Source organism: Nerophis ophidion, linkage group LG26 (genome assembly GCF_033978795.1).
Source record: "Nerophis ophidion isolate RoL-2023_Sa linkage group LG26, RoL_Noph_v1.0, whole genome shotgun sequence".
Classification (NCBI taxonomy): domain Eukaryota; kingdom Metazoa; phylum Chordata; class Actinopteri; order Syngnathiformes; family Syngnathidae; genus Nerophis; species Nerophis ophidion.
Window position 1 is genome coordinate 31,866,732 of NC_084636.1, and position 22,739 is coordinate 31,889,470.

The 22,739-nt window shown below is 44.8% G+C and overlaps 2 protein-coding genes across 4 annotated transcripts in view; one reads left to right on the top strand and one right to left on the bottom strand.

Moving 5' to 3' along the window:
• Positions 1-13,312, top strand: part of nipa2 (NIPA magnesium transporter 2) — a 17,944-nt gene extending 4,632 nt beyond the window's left edge. Inside the window, exons 1-6 of one of the 2 annotated variants that reach the window (XM_061887896.1) lie at positions 603-768; positions 831-1,082; positions 7,212-7,268; positions 7,341-7,431; positions 7,500-7,660; positions 12,013-13,312. In XM_061887896.1, the coding sequence (XP_061743880.1) occupies positions 627-768; positions 831-1,082; positions 7,212-7,268; positions 7,341-7,431; positions 7,500-7,660; positions 12,013-12,611 (1,302 nt within the window). In that variant the 5' untranslated portion in view covers positions 603-626 and the 3' untranslated portion in view covers positions 12,612-13,312. Of the gene's footprint in view, positions 1-602; positions 769-830; positions 1,083-7,211; positions 7,269-7,340; positions 7,432-7,499; positions 7,661-12,012 lie in introns of those variants that run through there. The other variant, XM_061887897.1, reaches the window with a different exon arrangement.
• Positions 12,731-22,739, bottom strand: part of cyfip1 (cytoplasmic FMR1 interacting protein 1) — a 102,358-nt gene continuing 92,349 nt past the window's right edge. For both annotated transcript variants that reach the window (XM_061887895.1, XM_061887894.1), the window contains exons 28-31: positions 15,085-15,179; positions 14,744-14,982; positions 14,532-14,679; positions 12,731-12,996 (exon numbers count right to left, since the gene is read on the bottom strand). In XM_061887895.1, the coding sequence (XP_061743879.1) occupies positions 12,832-12,996; positions 14,532-14,679; positions 14,744-14,982; positions 15,085-15,179 (647 nt within the window). In that variant the 3' untranslated portion in view covers positions 12,731-12,831. The remainder of the gene's footprint in view (positions 12,997-14,531; positions 14,680-14,743; positions 14,983-15,084; positions 15,180-22,739) is intronic.

Consider the following 22,739-nt stretch of genomic DNA (forward strand, 5'->3'; position numbering starts at 1 on the left):
AACTACTTTTTGCATTTGCAAGATTTAAGTGTTAATAAACATAAACAGCCCCGCCCACTTTGTTAGTTTTTGTTATTAATCATAAACAGCCCCGCCCACCTTGTTAGTTTTTGTTATTAAGGTGTTATTAATCATAAACAGCCCCGCCCATTTTGTTAGTTTATGTTACTAAGGTGTAAATAAACAAACAGCCCCGCCCACTTTGTTGGTTTTTGTTGTTAAGGTGTTATTATTATAAATAGCCCCGCCCACCTTGTTAGATTTTATGTTATTAAGATGATATTAATCATAAACAGCCTCGCCCACCTTGGTAGTTTTTGTTACTAAGGTGTTAATAAACATAAACAGCCCCGCCCACTTTGTTAATGTATGTTATTAAGTATGTCGCACCCCCGGCCAAACTATGACAAAAACTGCGACATATAGTCCGAAAAATACGGTACCTTTTTGCACGTAGCATTGCAATAACATTAAGATAAAGTGTTTATACCTAGTAATGTACTGTGGACAGACCAAGACCAGAAATGCAGGTTTAGTGAGTGTTGCGCTCCCGAGACAGGAAATCAGTTTTTGGCAGGCATTCACATTTTTGCACAACACCTGAATTACAAGCCTTTTCTTGACGTATGACGCAACACCTTGAGGGCAGGTGTAGTTTCGATGCGAGCTCCCGCTTTAACGAGATGAACGTGTCCGCCATGGAGTGCAGCTTTAGCGAGGGGGAGTCATACCATCACCCCAATGTGACGTCATGCGGCGGGGGAAAGGGTGCGTTTCTGTGCAGTAATGAAGAGAATCTACATTTTTACCTGGCATTGTTTTGCTCCCAGGTGTGTGGCTCAGCTTGAGCTGCGCGTCTGCTTCCTCCGAGCGGCGGCTTCTCACCTGCCTGGCGGCCGATGTGAGCGAGCGGCACGGGGACAACAGCACATCCGGCCTGGTCATGGCGCAGGACCGGGGCAAGTACGACTTCTACGTGGGCCTGGCCTTGGCTGTCAGCTCCAGCCTCTTCATCGGCGGCAGCTTCATCCTCAAGAAGAAAGGTCTGCTCCGGCTGGCCAGGAAGGGATCCATGCGGGCAGGTGAGGAACGTCTCCAGACTTTGTGAGAACCAGTCGTGTCACTTTCGTAAACATTCCAGTGCTTCTTGCCGTCTCTGCATCGTGTACAACAATAGCAAATGGCCGCTTATTTCACAATGAAGTACTTTTCGTGCATTAGAAGTACACGCCACAATACTGTGTTCAATTCGGTTCAAACAACTTTATTAATCCCTCAAGGGGCAATTCAATTTGAGCAGCATGTTGTCGTGGTTCACAAAGCCTACATGTCTCACAATGTATACCGTATTTTTTGGACTATAAGTCGCAGTTTTTTTCATGGTTTGGCTGGGGGTGCGAAATATACTCCGGAGCGACTTATGTGTGAAATTATTAACATTATCAAATTATATTCCTTATCTCATTCGTGGAAGAGACAAAGAAAATGTCAGCAATCGTCACACACACGTCGACCAATAAGAATTCGCTGGGGGAGGGTCATGGCAGAAGTGCATTGTGGGTCATGGAATGTCAACTGCTATATGCTATATGCTACTGCCGTAGCTATTAATATGAATCATTTCATCGTTAGCGGTAACTTATAAAAACTGAGAAGGGCTCAACAAAAATGGCACCGAAAAGGAAATCATGTACTGCAGATTACAAGCTGGCCGTAGTGAAATATGCACCAAAAAAACGATAAGAGGAAGTGGCGCATACCTTTGGAGTTGGCAGAGTTGTTTAGAGGCGACATCGAGGAAGAAGATTTCATGGCTTTATCGATTAGGGGTGACAGATTGTTTGGTAAACGTATAGCATGTTCTATATGTTATAGTTATTTGAATGTGTTGTTTGTAAAACAGGGTGTGTGTGATGCGTCAGTGCAGTAGCACGGCGTAGAAGTGCTTGTAGTTAGCGCATGTTGCATGCTGCTTCTGCCTGCTACTGTCTGCTTCCAGCTACTGCCACCGGTTAGCCCTCCCTATGGGGGGTGAAAATCGGAGCCGAGCGCGTAAGCCTCCTCTTGCCGGTACACAGCCTCTCCACCACCAGGACTCCTACAGTGCCTCCTCGCGGCTACACAGGGTAACTGGGACCTCGCGGTCCCAGGCTAAACTGAAGGGGATCTCGGAGCAGAAGTGGGCCCCAGAGGCGAGGTGTGCAGACACGCCCTGGATTCCACCAACCACTGCCCCATCTATGGGTCAAATAGTTGTCACCCCCACCCCCACCCGCTGCCTTGTGGTACCTTTGAGAGAAGGAATGGCTACGGGAGAAAACCCAGACAGAAAATCAGGAGTGGAGCACCTGAGGCGACTGGGTGTCATTGTTGACCCCCCGCCGGCAGCTCCTGCAGCCACACCGATGCCAGATGTATTGCCTTGCTTTCCTCTGGGCCACATCGACACGGGCGACAGGGGGATCTTGATGTCTGGGCAACCCAATATCTCCATACTTTCTGCCCAGGCTTGTGCCACGGAGAGGTCACTCCAGCCTCCCCCCAAAAGGGAGGACACAACACAGAAGCTGGCAGTCTTAAGTTATGCCCAATTGGCGCCAGCTTTGACGGTGGGAGGAATCATTGACTCAAGAAAGAATGAACTCCCCCCAGGCGCAACCCATTGTCTCTACTGACGGACGGATGCCTATGATGATGAGGAGTTATTTGAGTGACTCTTACCATAATATGTTTCGTTAACATACCAGGCACCTTCTCAGTTGGTTATTTATGCCTCATATAACGTACACTTATTCAGCCTGTTGTACACTATTCTTTATTTATTTTAAATTGGCTTTCAAATGTAAATTCTTGGTGTTGGATTTTATCAAATAAATTTCCCTCCAAAATGCGACTTACACTCTCCAGTCCGACATATGTTTTTTTCCTTCTTTATTATGCATTTTCGGCCGGTGCGACGTATATTCCGAAAAATACGGTACATAAACAATACAACACTGTGAAAAATATAAAAGTTTAAGAGTCTAAGTGCAGAGGGGATAAAAGATTTGGAAAAGTAATTTGTTTTACTCAATGGAAGGCTACAGAGAGAATTCCCCCACAAGGACATGGCTCGGGGAGGCTGAGATGCTCTTTACTTTTCGGAGGATTTGCTGGTTGCATAAGAAGTTCAAGTCTCTTAATTTTACTCCAGTAATATCAGAGCAAGACTTAACAATACTAGTCAGGCTGTTTCGTTCTTTAACTGAAAGACAGTGAAACCAACAAATAAAAGAAAAACACATAAGACTCTCAATAAATGTTTGCTAAAAACAACAGAGTATAAAATGCCTGACAGAGAAATCATTTAATTTCCTGAGAAGATGCTTTACTATCAAATGTTCACATCAAACTTGAGCTGGTTGTCAAAAAACGTCCCCAAATATGTATATGATGAAACAATGTCAACAATTTTGTTATATATGATGCACTCCATAGAAATGTCTTTCTTACGTCTAAAATAAATAGTTCATTATTTGGTTTTAGATACATTTAAATGCAAAAAGTTAGTCACACCAGGAGATGAAATCTGTTATGGCGCTCTCATGCGTTAATCGTGAAGAATAGAGGGAGCCGCATGCGGCTCTTTAGCGCCGCCCTATTGGCTCTGTGGAGCTTTTTCAAAAATGTATGAAAAATGGAAACAGATCAGGGAAAAAATACATGTTTTTTGTTTTAATATGGTTTGTGTAGGAGGACAAACATGACACAAACCTTCCGAATTGTTATAAAGCACACTGTTTTTATTAAACATGCTTCATTGATTCGAGTTTTTGGCGAGCGCCGTTTTGTCCTACTAATTTTGGCGGTCCTTGAACTCACCGTAGTTTGTTTTCATGTATAACTTTCTCCGACTTACTAAGACGTGTTTTATGTCACTTCTTTTTCTGTCTCATTTTGTCCACCAAACTTTTAACGCTGTGCATGAATGCACAAAGGTTAGTTTTGTTGATGTTATTGACTTGTGTGGAGTAATAATCAGACATATTTGATCACTGCATGACTGCAAACTAAATGATGCTAACATGCAATTTAGGCTAGCGTATGTACATATTGCTTCATTTTGGTTCATTTGTAGGTATATTTGAGCTCATTTGGTTTCCGTTAAGTCCTTTTAATTCAATGTATATCTCATCACACACTATCTGTATGTAATGTGGCTTTTATTTTTATGCGGCTCCAGACAGATTTGTTTTTGTATTTTTGGTCCAATATGGCTCTTTCAGCATTTTAGGCTGCCGACCCTTGATCTACACATTTCCCTGCTTGATCAGCAAATTGTAGTGCAGACCTGGGCAAATTAAGGCCTGGGCCACATGCGGCCCATTAAGCTTTTCAATCTGGCCCGCCGGACATTCCCAAATAAATTTTTTTTAGATCTTTAAGCTGGAAAGTGTAGCTGCCATTATGATGAGCAGTGATATTTTCTAATGACCGTAAGTCTTGAACTATACTAAGTCTTTCAATGGTTGGTATCTGCACTTTTGCATGATATACTAGTTACTATGGTAATCTAATTAGTTACTATGGTAATCTAAATCAGACGAGGCACCAAGCAGTGTGGGTGGGGAGCGTTTCCACTGAGTGTTTTCAGACCCTAAAATGTGGGTGTCTGGGACAGATGCGGAAGGAGATTTTTACAACAAAGTTCTACAGCTTAGTGGTGTATCAGAGATATATCAGATTGTAGGTGTTTTGGGGTTGTTGTTTTTTTTACCCTTGGCAATCATATTTTGCTGTGTTTGTATATATGGATGAAGAGGGGTTGTGACGTTCAAATGTCAATATTCAGTGTTTTATCCTTCATAGTTAATATTGTAAATCTCAAATTCTTTATTTTCATGTACATTCTGGGGGTCTCATTCAGTAAAAAAAAATGTGAAATTCCAGTCCGTTTTTTAGGCAGTCTGTCATAACGTTTTTAGCATTCAATCAGTCATTAATATGAGTTTTTGCATTAGTGTTCCTAAAGATAATATTGGCCCCCCACACACATTTTTTTCTCTAAATTTGGCCCCCGAGTCGAAATAATTGCCCTGGCCTGTTGTAGTGGATCAAGTCCCTCTGTAGAAGACATGACCAGGCCTTTAACAATTTTCAAAAATATTTTCATGATTAATGACATTAATGCAACTTGTCTAAATCACTACGTTGTTGAGATGAACATGTTTTTGGGATAGGTATCACAATTAGAGATGTCCAATATTATCGGCCGATAAATGCTTAAAAATGTAATATCGTAAATTATCGGTATCGGATTCAAAATAATCGTTATCGATTTCAAAAAGTAAAATTCATGACTTTTTAAAACGCCACTTTGTACACGGACATGGGGAGAAGTACAGAGCGCCTATAACACTTAAAGTCACTGCCTTTGCGTGCCGGCCCAGTCACATAATATCTACAGCTTTTCTCACACACACAAGTGAATGCAAAGTATACTTGGTCAACAGCCATACAGGTCACACTGAGGGTGACCGTATAAAAAACTTTAACACTGTTGCAAATATGCGCCACACTGTGAACCCACACCAAACAAGAATGACAAACACATTTAGGGAGAACATCCGCACCGTAACACAAAATAAACACAACAGAACAAATACCCAGAACCCCTTGCGGCCCTAACTCTTCCGGGATGCTACATTATACATCCCTCCGCTACCCCCTATCCCTCCCACCTCAACCTCCTCATGCTTTCTCAGGGAGAGCATGTCCCAAACTCCAAGCTGTTGTTTTGAGGCATTATAAAAAATATAATGCACTTTGTGACTTCAATAATAAATATGGCAGTGCCATATTGGCATTTTTTTCCATAACTTGAGTTGATTTATTTTGGAAAACCTTGTTACATTGTTTATTGCATCCAATGGGGCATCACATGAAAATTTGGCATAATAATGTGTGATTCCACGACTAATATATATATCGGTATCGGTTGATAGTGGGGCATCACATGAAAATTTGGCATAATAATGTGTTAATTCCACGACTAATATATGTATCGGTATCGGTTTGGATCGGAATCGGTAATTTAGAGTTGGACAATATCGGAATATCGGCAAAAAAGCCATTATTGGACATCTAGTAATCTGTAGCGCCCATTAAGGTAAAGGTCCCATTTTTATAGTCTTTGGTATGACTCGGCAGGGGTTTGAACTCACAACCTACCGATCTCAGGGCGGACACTCTAAAAAATATCACGATACAGTCGTTTCTATATCGCACAGAGACAAACCCGCGATATATCGAGTATATCGATATATCACCCAGCCCTAGTTTACATAATTGATTATACATACTCAAATTATTGTTTATGTTGACATACATTTATAGTGTAGTTATGGTGTGTACATGAATATTCATACATATGTTCAAGTGTGCATGTCTTTGGAAGTGGGAGGAAGCCGGAGTACCCGGAGGGAACCCACGCATTCACGGGGAGAACATGCAAACTCCACACAGAAAGATCCCGAGCCTGGATTTGAACCCAGGACTGCAGGACCTTCGTATTGTGAGGCAGACGCACTAACCCCTCTGCCCCCGTGAAGGTTGATTGGCAACACTAAATTGGCCCTAGTGTGTGAATGTGAGTGTGAATGTTTTCTGTCTATCTGTGTTGGCCCTGCGATGAGGTGGCGACTTGTCCAGGGTGTACCCCGCCTTCCGCCCGATTGTAGCTGAGATAGGCGCTAGCGCCCCCCGCGACCCCGATAGGGAATAAGCGGTAGAAAATGGATGGATGGATGTTCAAGTGTGAGCGGTCAAATCGTATGTTGTGCATGAATAAATATATTGTGCATGAATATACTGTGCATGAATAAATATATTGTGCATGAATAAATATATTGTGCATGAATATACTGTGCATGAATAAATATATTGTGCATGAATAAATATATTGTGCATGAATATACTGTGCATGAATAAATATATTGTGCATGAATATACTGTGCATGAATAAATATATTGTGCATGAATAAATATATTGTGCATGAATATACTGTGCATGAATAAATATATTGTGCATGAATAAATATATTGTGTATAAATAAATATATTGTGTATGAATGAATATGTTGTGCATGAATACATATGTTGTGTTTGAGTAATAAAAGTTGTGTATGAATAATACAAGTTGTGCATGAGTAATAAAAGTAGTGATGTTTCAGGTCAAGGTGGTCATGCGTACTTGAAGGAGTGTCTGTGGTGGGCAGGACTCCTCTCAAGTAAGTAGTTCTCCTGCAACATAATAGTTATAATGATGATTACTACCATAGTCACTGATGAGTGTGTTTCAGTGGGCGCAGGTGAGCTGGCCAACTTTGCGGCGTACGCCTTCGCCCCCGCCACCTTGGTCACACCTCTGGGAGCGCTCAGCGTGTTGGTCAGGTACTTGAACACCTCTCCGCAATGGCCGCCCAGCCAGTAAGATGCTGACTCGCCACCTTTGTTTTCAGCGCCATCTTGTCCTCGTACTTCCTGAGCGAGCGCTTAAACCTTCACGGCAAACTGGGCTGCCTGCTCAGCATCCTGGGCTCCACCACCATGGTCATCCACGCACCTCAGGAGGAGGAGATCACCAGCCTGGAACACATGGCCCGAAAACTAGTCGACCCGGGTACGTACTAGACCACGGCACCTTGTTACTTTTTATGTTCACCATAACCAGCCCCGCCCACCTTGTTAGTTTGTATGCTATTAATCATAACCAGCCCCGCCCACCTTGTTAGTTTTTGTTAGTAATCACAACCAGCCCCGCCCACCTTGTTAATTTATGTTATTAAGGTGTTATTAATCATTAACAGCCCCGCCCACCTTGTTAGTTTTTATGTTAAGGTGTTATTAATCATAAACAGCCCCGCCCACCTTGTTAGTTTTTATGTTAAGGTGTTATTAATCATAAACAGCGCCGCCCACCTTGTTAGTTTTTCTTATTAAGGTGTTATTAATCATAAACAGCTCCACCCACCTATTTAGTTTGTATGCTATTAATCACAACCAACCCCGCCCACCTTGTTAGTTATATGTAATTAAGGTGTTATTAATCATAAACAGCTCCGCCCACCTTGTTAGATTTTGTTATTAAGGTGTTAATAATCAAACAGCTCTGCCCACCTTGTTAGTTTTTGTTAGTAATCACAACCAGCCCCGCCCACCTTGTTAGTTTATATGTTATTAAGGTGTTATTAAACATTAACAGCCCTGCCCACCTTGTTAGTTTATATGTTATTAAGGTGTTATTAATCATAAACATCTCCACACACCTTGTTAGTTTTTGTTATTAAGGTGTTATTAATCATAAACAGCTCCGCCCACCTTGTTAGTTTTGGTTATTAAGGTGTTATTAATCATAAACAGCTCCGCCCACCTTGTTAGTTTTTGTTATTAAGGTGTTATTAATCATAAAGAGCTCCGCCCACCTTGTTAGTTTTTGTTATTAAGGTGTTATTAATCATAACCAGCCCCGCCCACTTTGTTAGTTTTTGTGATTAAGGTGTTAATAAACATGAACAGCCCCGCCCACCTTGTTAGGATTTATGTTATCTATTTTTTTATCTTTTAACTAGTCATGATATTAATTATTAGTTTTATAATGTTAACTATGCTAGTCTTAACTATTTTAGTGTTTATGTTAACAGGAAAACCTTCATAGTTAATAACTGGTAGTTATAATGTTTTTTACCATCATAGATTTATGGTAACTATTATAGTTTTTGTTATTGACTCATAGATTTATGTTTACTATTGTAGTTTTTATGTTATCGATTGTAGTTTTTTGTTAATTGTTAGTTTTTATGTTAACTATTGTAGTTTTTTGTTATTAGCTATCATAGATATGTTTATTATATTTTTTACATTAACTTTTATACTTTTTATGTAATTAACTATCCTAGATTTATGTTAACTATTATAGATTTAACTATTATACTTTTTATGCTATTATAGTTTTATATTAATTATAAGTTTTAATGTATCAACCAGTTTAGTTGCTGTTATTGAAATGTCAGCACAAACATGACAGGTGTGGGGATGTTTAGACAAGGAGGTTATGAATAATAACGGGTTAATAACATGAATAATAACATATGAATAATAAAGTTTCTGCGGGTCATCAAATGGATTTAGCAAAAATGGTTTTAAAAAGCATTAAATTTGATGTCCTAGGGCATTAAAAAAAAGAAGAATGTAGTGAAATGACACATGGTTTTAGGAACTAAAAGGCAGGCAGCAGTTAACAATGTTACTTTTCTGCTATCGCCATGACGCCACCACTGCAAACACATTCTTAGATGGATGTCATGTACAAACCCCGTTTCCATATGAGTTGGAAAATTGTGTTAGATGTAAATATGCACATTTCCTATCTTCACAATAAAAGCCCTGCTTCATGCTGCCTGCGCTAACAAAATAAGAGTCTCAGAAAGCTGGCGTGCACAAGTGATGTGCACGCCAGCTTTCTGAGGGATCGCTTGTGCACGCCAGTTTTCCGAGACTCTGTATTTAGTTAGCGCAGGCAGCATGAAGCAGGGCTTTTATTGTGAAGATAGGAAATGTGCAGTCGGCCTTTAGAGTTTTGACGGAAGGTACGGCGCGAGAGTCTGTTGAAATAAAAAGTGTTTCTCGCCTTCCTCTCGGTCATATTTTCATAATAATGATCTTGCAGCAGCCAGCGTCATCTCACAAGACCCTCCGGTACCGTGAATGTCATTTAAGTGACGTCTTGGTGATCACTAATTTTTAGGTCTATTTTTTTTTAAAGCCTGGCTGGAGATCGACTGACACACCCCCCGCGGTCGACTGGTAGCTCGCGATCGACGTAATGGGCACCCCTGCCTTAACTGTTTCCAAACGGTGTCTGTAACACGGCTGATCAAACAAAACAGAAATCATGGTCATGCACCCACTAGCTGCGCAAGTTAGCTCTGCAATCAAAAGACTCAAAAACTCCACGGTGATGTTTTGTTGAATTTACTGAACTTGTGCAACAATACAAAAAGCATGCCATTGTAAGTTAAAGGCCGACTGAAATTATATTTTCTTATTTAAACGGGGATAGCCGGTCCATTCTATGTGTCATACGTGATCATTTCGCAATATTGCCATATTTTTGCTGAAAGGATTTAGTAGAGAAAATCGACGATAAAGTTCGCCACTTTTGGTACTTCCTGAAAAAGCCTCGCCTTTACCGTCGCAAGTGTGGGGTCTCCTCACATATTCACATTTATTTTAATGGGAGCCTCCAACAAAAACAGTGATTCAGACCGAGAAAATGACAATTTGCCCATTAATTTGAGCGAGGATAAAAGATTTGTGTTTGAGGATATTGATAACGACGGATTAGAAAAAAAACCAAAAACAACGCAATAGCATTGGGACGTAGTCAGATGTCTTTAGACACATTTACTAGGATAATTCTGGGAAATACCTTATCTTTGTATTGTGTTGCTAGTGTTTTAGTGAGTTTAATAGTACCTGATAGTCGGAAGTGTACGTCCACGGGTGTCTTGACGCCATGTCTCAGGGGAGTCCACGGCAGCTGATATCCAGTAAGTGACGACTTTTTAACCACAATTTTCTCACCGAAACTGCTGGTTGACATTCAGTTGGGATCCATGTCCGCTTGACTGTGCTCTGATCCATAGGAAAGTTTCAGCTGTGGGAATTTTAAACAAGGAATCAGCATGTGTTCATGTGGCTAAAGGCTAAAGCTTTCCCAACTCCATCTTTCTACTGTGACTTCTCCAATATTATTTGAACAAATTGCAAAAGATTCAGCAACACAGTTCTCCAAAATACTGTGTAGTTATGCCGTTAAAGCAGACATTTAGCTGTGTGTGCGTAGCGCTCATACTTCCTAAAAACTCGTACACGTCATCATTACACGACGTTTTCAAGACAAAACTCCCGGGAAATTTAAAATTGTTATTTAGTAAACTAAAAAAACCGTATTGGCATGTGTTGCAATGTTAATATTTCATCATTGATATATAAACTATCAGACTGCATGGTGGGTTTCAGTCGGCCTTTAATAATACTAACAGACATTCGTAAACATGTTAGCATATTAGCTAATGCTAGTTTTACAGCATGTACAAATATGCATGAAAACACTCCTGCAGACATCACACATGGGACGCTTGTTTTAGTTATATTGTAAAACTTACCTAATGTTGCTTGGAGTGATGAAGAATCCATTGAAGTAGGAAGGCTATGGACAGCAAAGGACTAGATTAAGGACACTGCAGCACCTGCAGTGAGCAAACTCATCCAAAAGATGGCGTCATAGCACAAACACATTTTCAACGTCTTTGCTCATTGTTTTTTCTTGAACTAATACGATAGCACATACACAGAAGCATGAAAACACGTCTACATCACACATTGCACGGTTTAGTAAGTAAGAATTGTTTTAGTTATGTTTGGAGGGAGGGATGAAGTGAAGTGAATTATATTTATATAGCGCTTTTCTCTAGTGACTCAAAGCGCTTTACATAGTGAAACCCAATATCTAAGTTACATTTAAAGCAGTGTGGGTGGCACTGGGAGCAGGTGGGTAAAGTGTCTTGCCCAAGGACACAACGGCAGTGACTAGGATGGCAGAAGCGGGAATCGAACCTGCAACCCTCAAGTTGCTGACACGGCCACTCTACCAACCGAGCTATGCCGCCCCAATGATGAAGAGTAGAAACGCTATGGATGGCTAGAAGACAATTCTGCACTAATGGTTCAAAGCTTTAAACATAAGGGCACAGACAATGACCCCTTTTCAGTGTTTAGTTTTGTACTACTTACATTATGGTTGTCAGCAAAGTAAAACCCATAAATTAGCTGCACTGTTTCATAAGCTGCAGGGTTCAAAGCGTAGGAAAAAATATAAAAAAATGTGCTGCTACCTGCAGAAACGGTGAACAACAAATGTTGGGACAAGAGTTGACACATTTGCAAAAATGTTGGCCTTCTTCTCCGCAGGCTTTTTCGTCTTCGCCACGCTGGTGGTGGTGGTGGCGCTGGTCCTGATCTTTGTGGTGGGTCCTCGCCACGGGCAGACCAACATCCTGGTCTACATCACCATCTGCTCGGTGATCGGCGCGCTGTCGGTGTCGTGCGTGAAGGGTCTGGGCATCGCCATCAAGGAGGCGGTGGCGGGCACCAACGTGGCCAAGACGCCGCTGGCGTGGATCCTGCTGCTGGGTCTGGTGGCGTGCGTGGGCACGCAGATCAACTACCTGAACAAGGCGCTGGACATCTTCAACACCTCGCTGGTCACGCCCATCTACTACGTCTTCTTCACCACCTCCGTGCTCACCTGCTCCGCCGTGCTCTTCAAGGAGTGGCGCCACATGGGCGTCGACGACATCATTGGCACGCTGAGCGGTTTCCTGACCATCGTGGTGGGCATCTTCCTGCTGCACGCCTTCAAGGACGTCAGCGTCAGCCTGGCAGCGCTCGCCGCCTCCGTGCGCAAAGACCAGCGCGCCGCCGCCAACGGCACATACGAGCTGCTGCGCGCCGACACGGAGGAACGTGACGATGTTGTGTCGCGGCGGAACGGGGCGGCGTCTTCCTAGGAGGCTAAAAAAAAGACAATCTGCGGGACCAAAAGATATTTTCATTTGCCTTAACTTCTTCATGCACTGACTGCCTTTCTACAAAGATCCTTTCTACGCCACGAGCACTCACTCCCACATGATGTGTTACATATTTATTGGAATAAAACCTTTCAGCATGCATGTTGCTCACAAACTTTCCATAAGGCACACGTGAGTACAAAAAGTGGTGGCTGCCATCTTAGCTACTGGCCAGGGATTGGTGGATGGGCGGCTGGAAGCAGCGCACGTGCTCCACCGGAACGTTCTCACCGTCGCCGGACTTCAGGTACTTGTTCAGGATGGAGAAGATCTCGTTGTTCAGCACTTGGAACTTGCGGATGCGATCCACCATCTTCTTCAGGGGCTGGGGAGCAGACACACATCAACCACACCCCTAGTGGACAAGTGGGTGTACTGCAAATATTTATTGATCATGTCGCAATACTTTTCTTGACATTAAGTTAAAAAAACAACACTTTTTTTAACAAATATTTAATCCTTTTCAAATTATTTTTGAATAAAAAGTGTCACATATTTTTAATTGTTTCAATTCACGTCAGACAAATGTAACAATGAATTATTTTTTTGAACATTAACAATGTGATTTAATTAAGAAATTGAGCTCATTATTTGGACGACATGAATGAACTTGAAATGTAATAAATTCATTTTCAGTTGCAGCTTCTGCTTGTTTTGTAAAACTTGATCAATTTTGTTGCAATACTTTAAATCTAAACAATATCAGAGTCTTTGGGTTCATCATAACACTTCATGATCAAGTAGTTCAAGTCAGTCAAACAATGTTTATCGTTTATGATTTTTTTTTTTTATTTCAGGCAAATTGATGGAATTTAAATCGTTTCTGTTATAGACTAATAAACATTGTTAATAATGTCTTTCTATATAGCACTTTACATTTTAAAAAACATTTCAAAATGCTCAAGTTATTTGTAAGGTGATCCGTATTTTTTTGTTTTTGTTTTATTTAAGTTTAGGTATAGCTCAGTTGGTAGAGTGGCCGTGCCAGCAACTTGAGGGTTGCAGGTTCGATTCCCGCTTCCGCCGTCCTAGTCACTGCCGTTGTGTCCTTGGGCAAGACACTTTACCCACCTGCTCCCAGTGCCACCCACACTGGTTTAAATGTAACTTAGATATTGGGTTTCACTATGTAAAGCGCTATATAAATATAATTCACAATTCACAATAATTGTTGTGCGCAATGTTGAATATAAAGCTTTAGAACATTTATTTTAACTTCAAACTGATGTAAACCATTTAAAAAAATAATTGTGATTTATTTTTTTGCCCATTATTTGGACAACAAATTTACTTAAAATGCAATATTTTATAAATTCAGTATTTTGGTCAAATATACCAAAGTGGATACATGGATGATACAGCAGAGGATCGGGAGAATGTCATGTGGTCAGATGAAACCAAAATAGAACTTTTTGGTATAAACTCAACTCGTCATGTATGGAGGAAGAAGAATACTGAGTTGCATCCCAAGAACACCATACCTACTGTGAAGCATGGGGGTGGAAACGTCATGCTTTGGGGCTGTTTTTCTGCTAAGGGGACAGGACGATTGATCCGTGTTAAGGAAAGAATGAATGGGGCCATGTATCGTGAGATTTTGAGCCAAAACCTCCTTCCATCAGCGAGAGCTTTGAATGGTTGACCAAATACTTATTTTCCACCATAATTTACAAACATTTTTTTCACATTGTCTCTCACAGCTGAAGTGTACCTATGATGAAAATTACAGACCTCTGTCATCATTTTAAGTGGGAGAACTTGCACAATCGGTGGCGGACTAAATACTTTTTTGCCCCACTGTACATTACTTGCGTAAAAGGGTTTTTTTGACAATAAATGAGAAGTAAAAGTGTGACTCACCACACTCTTGATGACCTCGTCCTTGCCGTCGTGTTTCTGCACCTTCAGCAGGTGGTAGCTGAAGTCCAGGATGTCAAAGCGGCGATGTTGTCCCAGCAGGGTGATGATCAGGCAGCCCGCCCAGTGGAGGCCGTCACCAAAGCACTGCCTGCACACAAGCACGGCGTCAGACGGGTGAGGGTGGGGGTGAGGGGGGTGTGCATGGCACTCACTCCACGGTGAACTCGTGCGCGCCCACAGGGATGCAGTAGACAAACTGCATGGCGCTCCACAGGCGGTGGAACTCCACACACTCGTCCACGTGCATCACGCCGTTGCTAGGCAGCGGGCCGCGCCAGATGGGGTCGTCCAGGAAGGTGCGCACCCGCGCCAGGATGACCTCGAACATGGACAGGCCGCAGCACAGACGCTCCTTGGTCAGCAGGTCGCCCTCGCGCGCGATGGCAATTTGCTGCCGGGTGGACAGGAAGTGTCAAGGCCAAGACAGGAAGTGTCAAGGCCAGGACAGGAAGTGTCTAAGCCAGGTGATAACGTTATGCTTAGTGCTTTTTACCTGAGGTGTGCCCAGCCGCTCGATGAGAGGAACCATGTGCAGCGCCGTGTACTTGGCCTCCAGACGCTTCATCTTGGCGTCCAGCCGTTCTCCTTCTGCTCACACACACACACACACACACACACACACACACACACACACACACACACACACACACACACACACACACACACACACACACGTTTTAACAGCAACAATGCATCTCTCTTCAAAGGACACTACAATAGGTACGCCTTCTTCTATCAATCAATCAATTTTTATTTATATAGCCCTAAATCACAGGTGTGTCTCAAAGGGCTGCACGGACCACAACAACATCCTCGGTAGGCCCACATAAGGGCAAGGAAAAACTCGAAAAACTGGATGTCGAGCGGATCTAACATGATATTGTGAAATTCTTCTAAAGACACTGCATTAGGTACACCTCTCTTCTAAATACACCATTATATACACCTTTTTTCCAGGGACACTACATTAGGTACACCTGCAGTCTGAGGACACTACATTAGGTACACCTGCAGTCTGAGGACACTACATTAGGTACACCTGCAGTCGAAGGACACTACATTAGGTACACCTGCAGTCGAAGGACACTACATTAGGTACACCTGCAGTCGAAGGACACTACATTAGGTACACCTCTCTTCCAGGGACACTGCATTAGGTACACCTGGAGTCCGAGGACACTACATTAGGTACACCTCTCTTCCAGGGACACTGCATTAGGTACACCTGGAGTCCGAGGACACTACATTAGGTACACCTGCGGTCCGAGGACACTACATTAGGTACACCTGGAATCTAAGGACACTACATTAGGTACACCTGGGATCTAAGGACACTACATTAGGTACACCTCTCTTCCAGGGACACTACATTAGGTACACCTCTCTTCCAGGGACACTACATTAGGTACACCTGCAGTCTGAGGACACTACATTAGGTACACCTCTCTTCCAGGGACACTACATTAGGTACACCTGGAGTCTAAGGACACTACATTAGGTACACCTGCGGTCCGAGGACACTACATTAGGTACACCTCTCTTCCAGGGACACTACATTAGGTACACCTGCGGTCCGAGGACACTACATTAGGTACACCTGCGGTCCGAGGACACTACATTAGGTACACCTGCGGTCCGAGGACACTACATTAGGTACACCTGCGGTCTGAGGACACTACATTAGGTACACCTGCGGTCTGAGGACACTACATTAGGTACACCTCTCTTCCAGGGACACTACATTAGGTACACCTCTCTTCCAGGGACACTACATTAGGTACACCTCTCTTCCAGGGACACTACATTAGGTACACCTGCAGTCTGAGGACACTACATTAGGTACACCTGGAGTCCGAGGACACTACATTAGGTACACCTGCGGTCTGAGGACACTACATTAGGTACACCTGCGGTCCGAGGACACTACATTAGGTACACCTCTCTTCCAGGGACACTACATTAGGTACACCTCCCTTCCAGGGACACAACCTTAGGTACACCTGCAGTCTAAGGACACTACATTAGGTACACCTGCGGTCTGAGGACACTACATTAGGTACACCTGCGGTCTGAGGACACTACATTAGGTACACCTGCGGTCCGAGGACACTACATTAGGTACACCTCTCTTCCAGGGACACTGCATTAGGTACACCTGGAGTCTAAGGACACTACATTAGGTACACCTGCGGTCTGAGGACACTACATTAGGTACACCTGCGATCTGAGGACACTACATTAGGTACACCTCTCTTCCAGGGACACTACATTAGGTACACCTCTCTTCCAGGGACACTACATTAGGTACACCTGCCGTCCGAGGACACTACATTAGGTACACCTGCGGTCCGAGGACACTACATTAGGTACACCTCTCTTCCAGGGACACTGCATTAGGTACACCTGGAGTCTAAGGACACTACATTAGGTACACCTGCGGTCCGAGGACACTACATTAGGTACACCTGGAGTCTATGGACACTACATTAGGTACACCTGGAGTCTGAGGACACTACATTAGGTACACCTGCAGTCCGAGGACACTACATTAGGTACACCTCTCTTCCAGGGACACTACATTAGGTACACCTCTCTTCCGAGGACACTACATTAGGTACACCTCTCTTCCAGGGACACTACATTAGGTACACCTGCAGTCCGAGGACACTACATTAGGTACACCTGCAGTCCGAGGACACTACATTAGGTACACCTCTCTTCCAGGGACACTACATTAGGTACACCTCTATTCCAGGGACACTACATTAGGTACACCTGCCGTCCGAGGACACTACATTAGGTACACCTGCGGTCCGAGGACACTACATTAGGTACACCTGCGGTCCGAGGACACAACATTAGGTACACCTGCGGTCTGAGGACACTACATTAGGTACACCTGCGGTCTGAGGACACTACATTAGGTACACCTGCGGTCCGAGGACACTACATTAGGTACACCTCTCTTCCAGGGACACTACATTAGGTACACCTCTCTTCCAGGGACACTACATTAGGTACACCTGCCGTCCGAGGACACTACATTAGGTACACCTGCGGTCCGAGGACACTACATTAGGTACACCTCTCTTCCAGGGACACTGCATTAGGTACACCTGGAGTCTAAGGACACTACATTAGGTACACCTGCGGTCCGAGGACACTACATTAGGTACACCTGGAGTCTATGGACACTACATTAGGTACACCTGGAGTCTGAGGACACTACATTAGGTACACCTGCAGACCGAGGACACTACATTAGGTACACCTCTCTTCCAGGGACACTACATTAGGTACACCTCTCTTCCGAGGACACTACATTAGGTACACCTCTCTTCCAGGGACACTACATTAGGTACACCTGCAGTCCGAGGACACTACATTAGGTACACCTCTCTTCCAGGGACACTACATTAGGTACACCTCTATTCCAGGGACACTACATTAGGTACACCTGCCGTCCGAGGACACTACATTAGGTACACCTGCGGTCCGAGGACACTACATTAGGTACACCTGCGGTCCGAGGACACAACATTAGGTACACCTGCGGTCCGAGTACACTACATTAGGTACACCTGGAATCTAAGGACACTACATTAGGTACACCTGCGGTCCGAGGACACTACATTAGGTACACCTCTCTTCCAGGGACACTACATTAGGTACACCTCTCTTCCAGGGACACTACATTAGGTACACCTGCAGTCTGAGGACACTACATTAGGGACACTACATTAGGTACACCTGGAGTCTAAGGACACTACATTAGGTACACCTGCGGTCTGAGGACACTACATTAGGTACACCTCTCTTCCAGGGACACTACATTAGGTACACCTCTCTTCCAGGGACACTACATTAGGTACACCTGCCGTCCGAGGACACTACATTAGGTACACCTGCGGTCCGAGGACACTACATTAGGTACACCTCTCTTCCAGGGACACTGCATTAGGTACACCTGGAGTCTAAGGACACTACATTAGGTACACCTGCGGTCCGAGGACACTACATTAGGTACACCTGGAGTCTGAGGACACTACATTAGGTACACCTGCAGTCCGAGGACACTACATTAGGTACACCTGCAGTCCGAGGACACTACATTAGGTACACCTCTCTTCCAGGGACACTACATTAGGTACACCTCTCTTCCGAGGACACTACATTAGGTACACCTCTCTTCCAGGGACACTACATTAGGTACACCTGCAGTCCGAGGACACTACATTAGGTACACCTGCAGTCCGAGGACACTACATTAGGTACACCTCTCTTCCAGGGACACTACATTAGGTACACCTCTATTCCAGGGACACTACATTAGGTACACCTGCCGTCCGAGGACACTACATTAGGTACACCTGCGGTCCGAGGACACTACATTAGGTACACCTGCGGTCCGAGGACACAACATTAGGTACACCTGCGGTCCGAGGACACTACATTAGGTACACCTGGAATCTAAGGACACTACATTAGGTACACCTGCAGTCGAAGGACACTACATTAGGTACACCTGCAGTCGAAGGACACTACATTAGGTACACCTGCAGTCGAAGGACACTACATTAGGTACACCTCTCTTCCAGGGACACTACATTAGGTACACCTGCGGTCTGAGGACACTACATTAGGTACACCTCTCTTCCAGGGACACTACATTAGGTACACCTGCGGTCTGAGGACACTACATTAGGTACACCTCTCTTCCAGGGACACTACATTAGGTACACCTGCGGTCCGAGGACACAACATTAGGTACACCTGCGGTCCGAGGACACTACATTAGGTACACCTGGAATCTAAGGACACTACATTAGGTACACCTGCGGTCCGAGGACACTACATTAGGTACACCTCTCTTCCAGGGACACTACATTAGGTACACCTGCGGTCCGAGGACACAACATTAGGTACACCTGCGGTCCGAGGACACTACATTAGGTACACCTGGAATCTAAGGACACTACATTAGGTACACCTGCGGTCCGAGGACACTACATTAGGTACACCTCTCTTCCAGGGACACTACATTAGGTACACCTCTCTTCCAGGGACACTACATTAGGTACACCTGCAGTCTGAGGACACTACATTAGGTACACCTCTCTTCCAGGGACACTACATTAGGTACACCTGGAGTCCGAGGACACTACATTAGGTACACCTGCGGTCTGAGGACACTACATTAGGTACACCTCTCTTCCAGGGACACTACATTAGGTACACCTGCGGTCCGAGGACACTACATTAGGTACACCTGCGGTCCGAGGACACTACATTAGGTACACCTGCGGTCCGAGGACACTACATTAGGTACACCTGCGGTCCGAGGACACTACATTAGGTACACCTGCGGTCCGAGGACACTACATTAGGTACACCTGCGGTCCGAGGACACTACATTAGGTACACCTCTCTTCCAGGGACACTACATTAGGTACACCTCCCTTCCAGGGACACAACCTTAGGTACACCTGCAGTCTAAGGACACTACATTAGGTACACCTGCGGTCTGAGGACACTACATTAGGTACACCTGCGGTCTGAGGACACTACATTAGGTACACCTGCGGTCCGAGGACACTACATTAGGTACACCTCTCTTCCAGGGACACTGCATTAGGTACACCTGGAGTCTAAGGACACTACATAAGGTACACCTGCGGTCTGAGGACACTACATTAGGTACACCTGCGGTCCGAGGACACTACATTAGGTACACCTCTCTTCCAGGGACACTACATTAGGTACACCTGCGGTCCGAGGACACTACATTAGGTACACCTGCGGTCCGAGGACACTACATTAGGTACACCTGCGGTCCGAGGACACTACATTAGGTACACCTCTCTTCCGAGGACACTGCAGTAGGTACACCTGGAGTCTAAGGACACTACATTAGGTACACCTGCAGTCAGAGGACACTACATTAGGTACACCTCTCTTCCAGGGACACTACATTAGGTACACCTGCGGTCCGAGGACACTACATTAGGTACACCTGCGGTCCGAGGACACTACATTAGGTACACCTCTCTTCCAGGGACACTACATTAGGTACACCTGCGGTCCGAGGACACTACATTAGGTACACCTGCGGTCCGAGGACACTACATTAGGTACACCTCTCTTCCAGGGACACTACATTAGGTACACCTCTCTTCCAGGGACACTACATTAGGTACACCTGCAGTCTGAGGACACTACATTAGGTACACCTCTCTTCCAGGGACACTACATTAGGTACACCTGGAGTCCGAGGACACTACATTAGGTACACCTGCGGTCTGAGGACACTACATTAGGTACACCTCTCTTCCAGGGACACTACATTAGGTACACCTGCGGTCCGAGGACACTACATTAGGTACACCTGCGGTCCGAGGACACTACATTAGGTACACCTGCGGTCCGAGGACACTACATTAGGTACACCTGCGGTCCGAGGACACTACATTAGGTACACCTGCGGTCCGAGGACACTACATTAGGTACACCTGCGGTCCGAGGACACTACATTAGGTACACCTCTCTTCCAGGGACACTACATTAGGTACACCTCCCTTCCAGGGACACAACCTTAGGTACACCTGCAGTCTAAGGACACTACATTAGGTACACCTGCGGTCTGAGGACACTACATTAGGTACACCTGCGGTCTGAGGACACTACATTAGGTACACCTGCGGTCCGAGGACACTACATTAGGTACACCTGCGGTCCGAGGACACTACATTAGGTACACCTCTCTTCCAGGGACACTACATTAGGTACACCTGCGGTCCGAGGACACTACATTAGGTACACCTGCGGTCCGAGGACACTACATTAGGTACACCTGCGGTCCGAGGACACTACATTAGGTACACCTGCGGTCCGAGGACACTACATTAGGTACACCTGCGGTCCGAGGACACTACATTAGGTACACCTGCGGTCCGAGGACACTACATTAGGTACACCTGCAGTCCGAGGACACTACATTAGGTACACCTCTCTTCCAGGGACACTACATTAGGTACACCTCTCTTCCGAGGACACTACATTAGGTACACCTCTCTTCCAGGGACACTACATTAGGTACACCTGCAGTCCGAGGACACTACATTAGGTACACCTCTCTTCCAGGGACACTACATTAGGTACACCTCTCTTCCAGGACACTACATTAGGTACACCTGCCGTCCGAGGACACTACATTAGGTACACCTGCGGTCCGAGGACACTACATTAGGTACACCTCTCTTCCAGGGACACTGCATTAGGTACACCTGGAGTCTAAGGACACTACATTAGGTACACCTGCAGTCCGAGGACACTACATTAGGTACACCTCTCTTCCAGGGACACTGCAGTAGGTACACCTGGAGTCTAAGGACACTACATTAGGTACACCTGCAGTCAGAGGACACTACATTAGGTACACCTGGAGTCTAAGGACACTACATTAGGTACACCTGCAGTCAGAGGACACTACATTAGGTACACCTCTCTTCCAGGGACACTACATTAGGTACACCTGCGGTCCGAGGACACTACATTAGGTACACCTGCGGTCCGAGGACACTACATTAGGTACACCTGCGGTCCGAGGACACTACATTAGGTACACCTGGAGTCTAAGGACACTACATTAGGTACACCTGGAGTCTGAGGACACTACATTAGGTACACCTGCAGTCCGAGGACACTACATTAGGTACACCTCTCTTCCAGGGACACTACATTAGGTACACCTCTCTTCCGAGGACACTACATTAGGTACACCTGCGGTCTGAGGACACTACATTAGGTACACCTCTCTTCCAGGGACACTACATTAGGTACACCTGCGGTCCGAGGACACTACATTAGGTACACCTGCGGTCCGAGGACACTACATTAGGTACACCTGCGGTCCGAGGACACTACATTAGGTACACCTGCGGTCCGAGGACACTACATTAGGTACACCTGCGGTCCGAGGACACTACATTAGGTACACCTCTCTTCCAGGGACACTACATTAGGTACACCTCCCTTCCAGGGACACAACCTTAGGTACACCTGCAGTCTAAGGACACTACATTAGGTACACCTGCGGTCTGAGGACACTACATTAGGTACACCTGCGGTCTGAGGACACTACATTAGGTA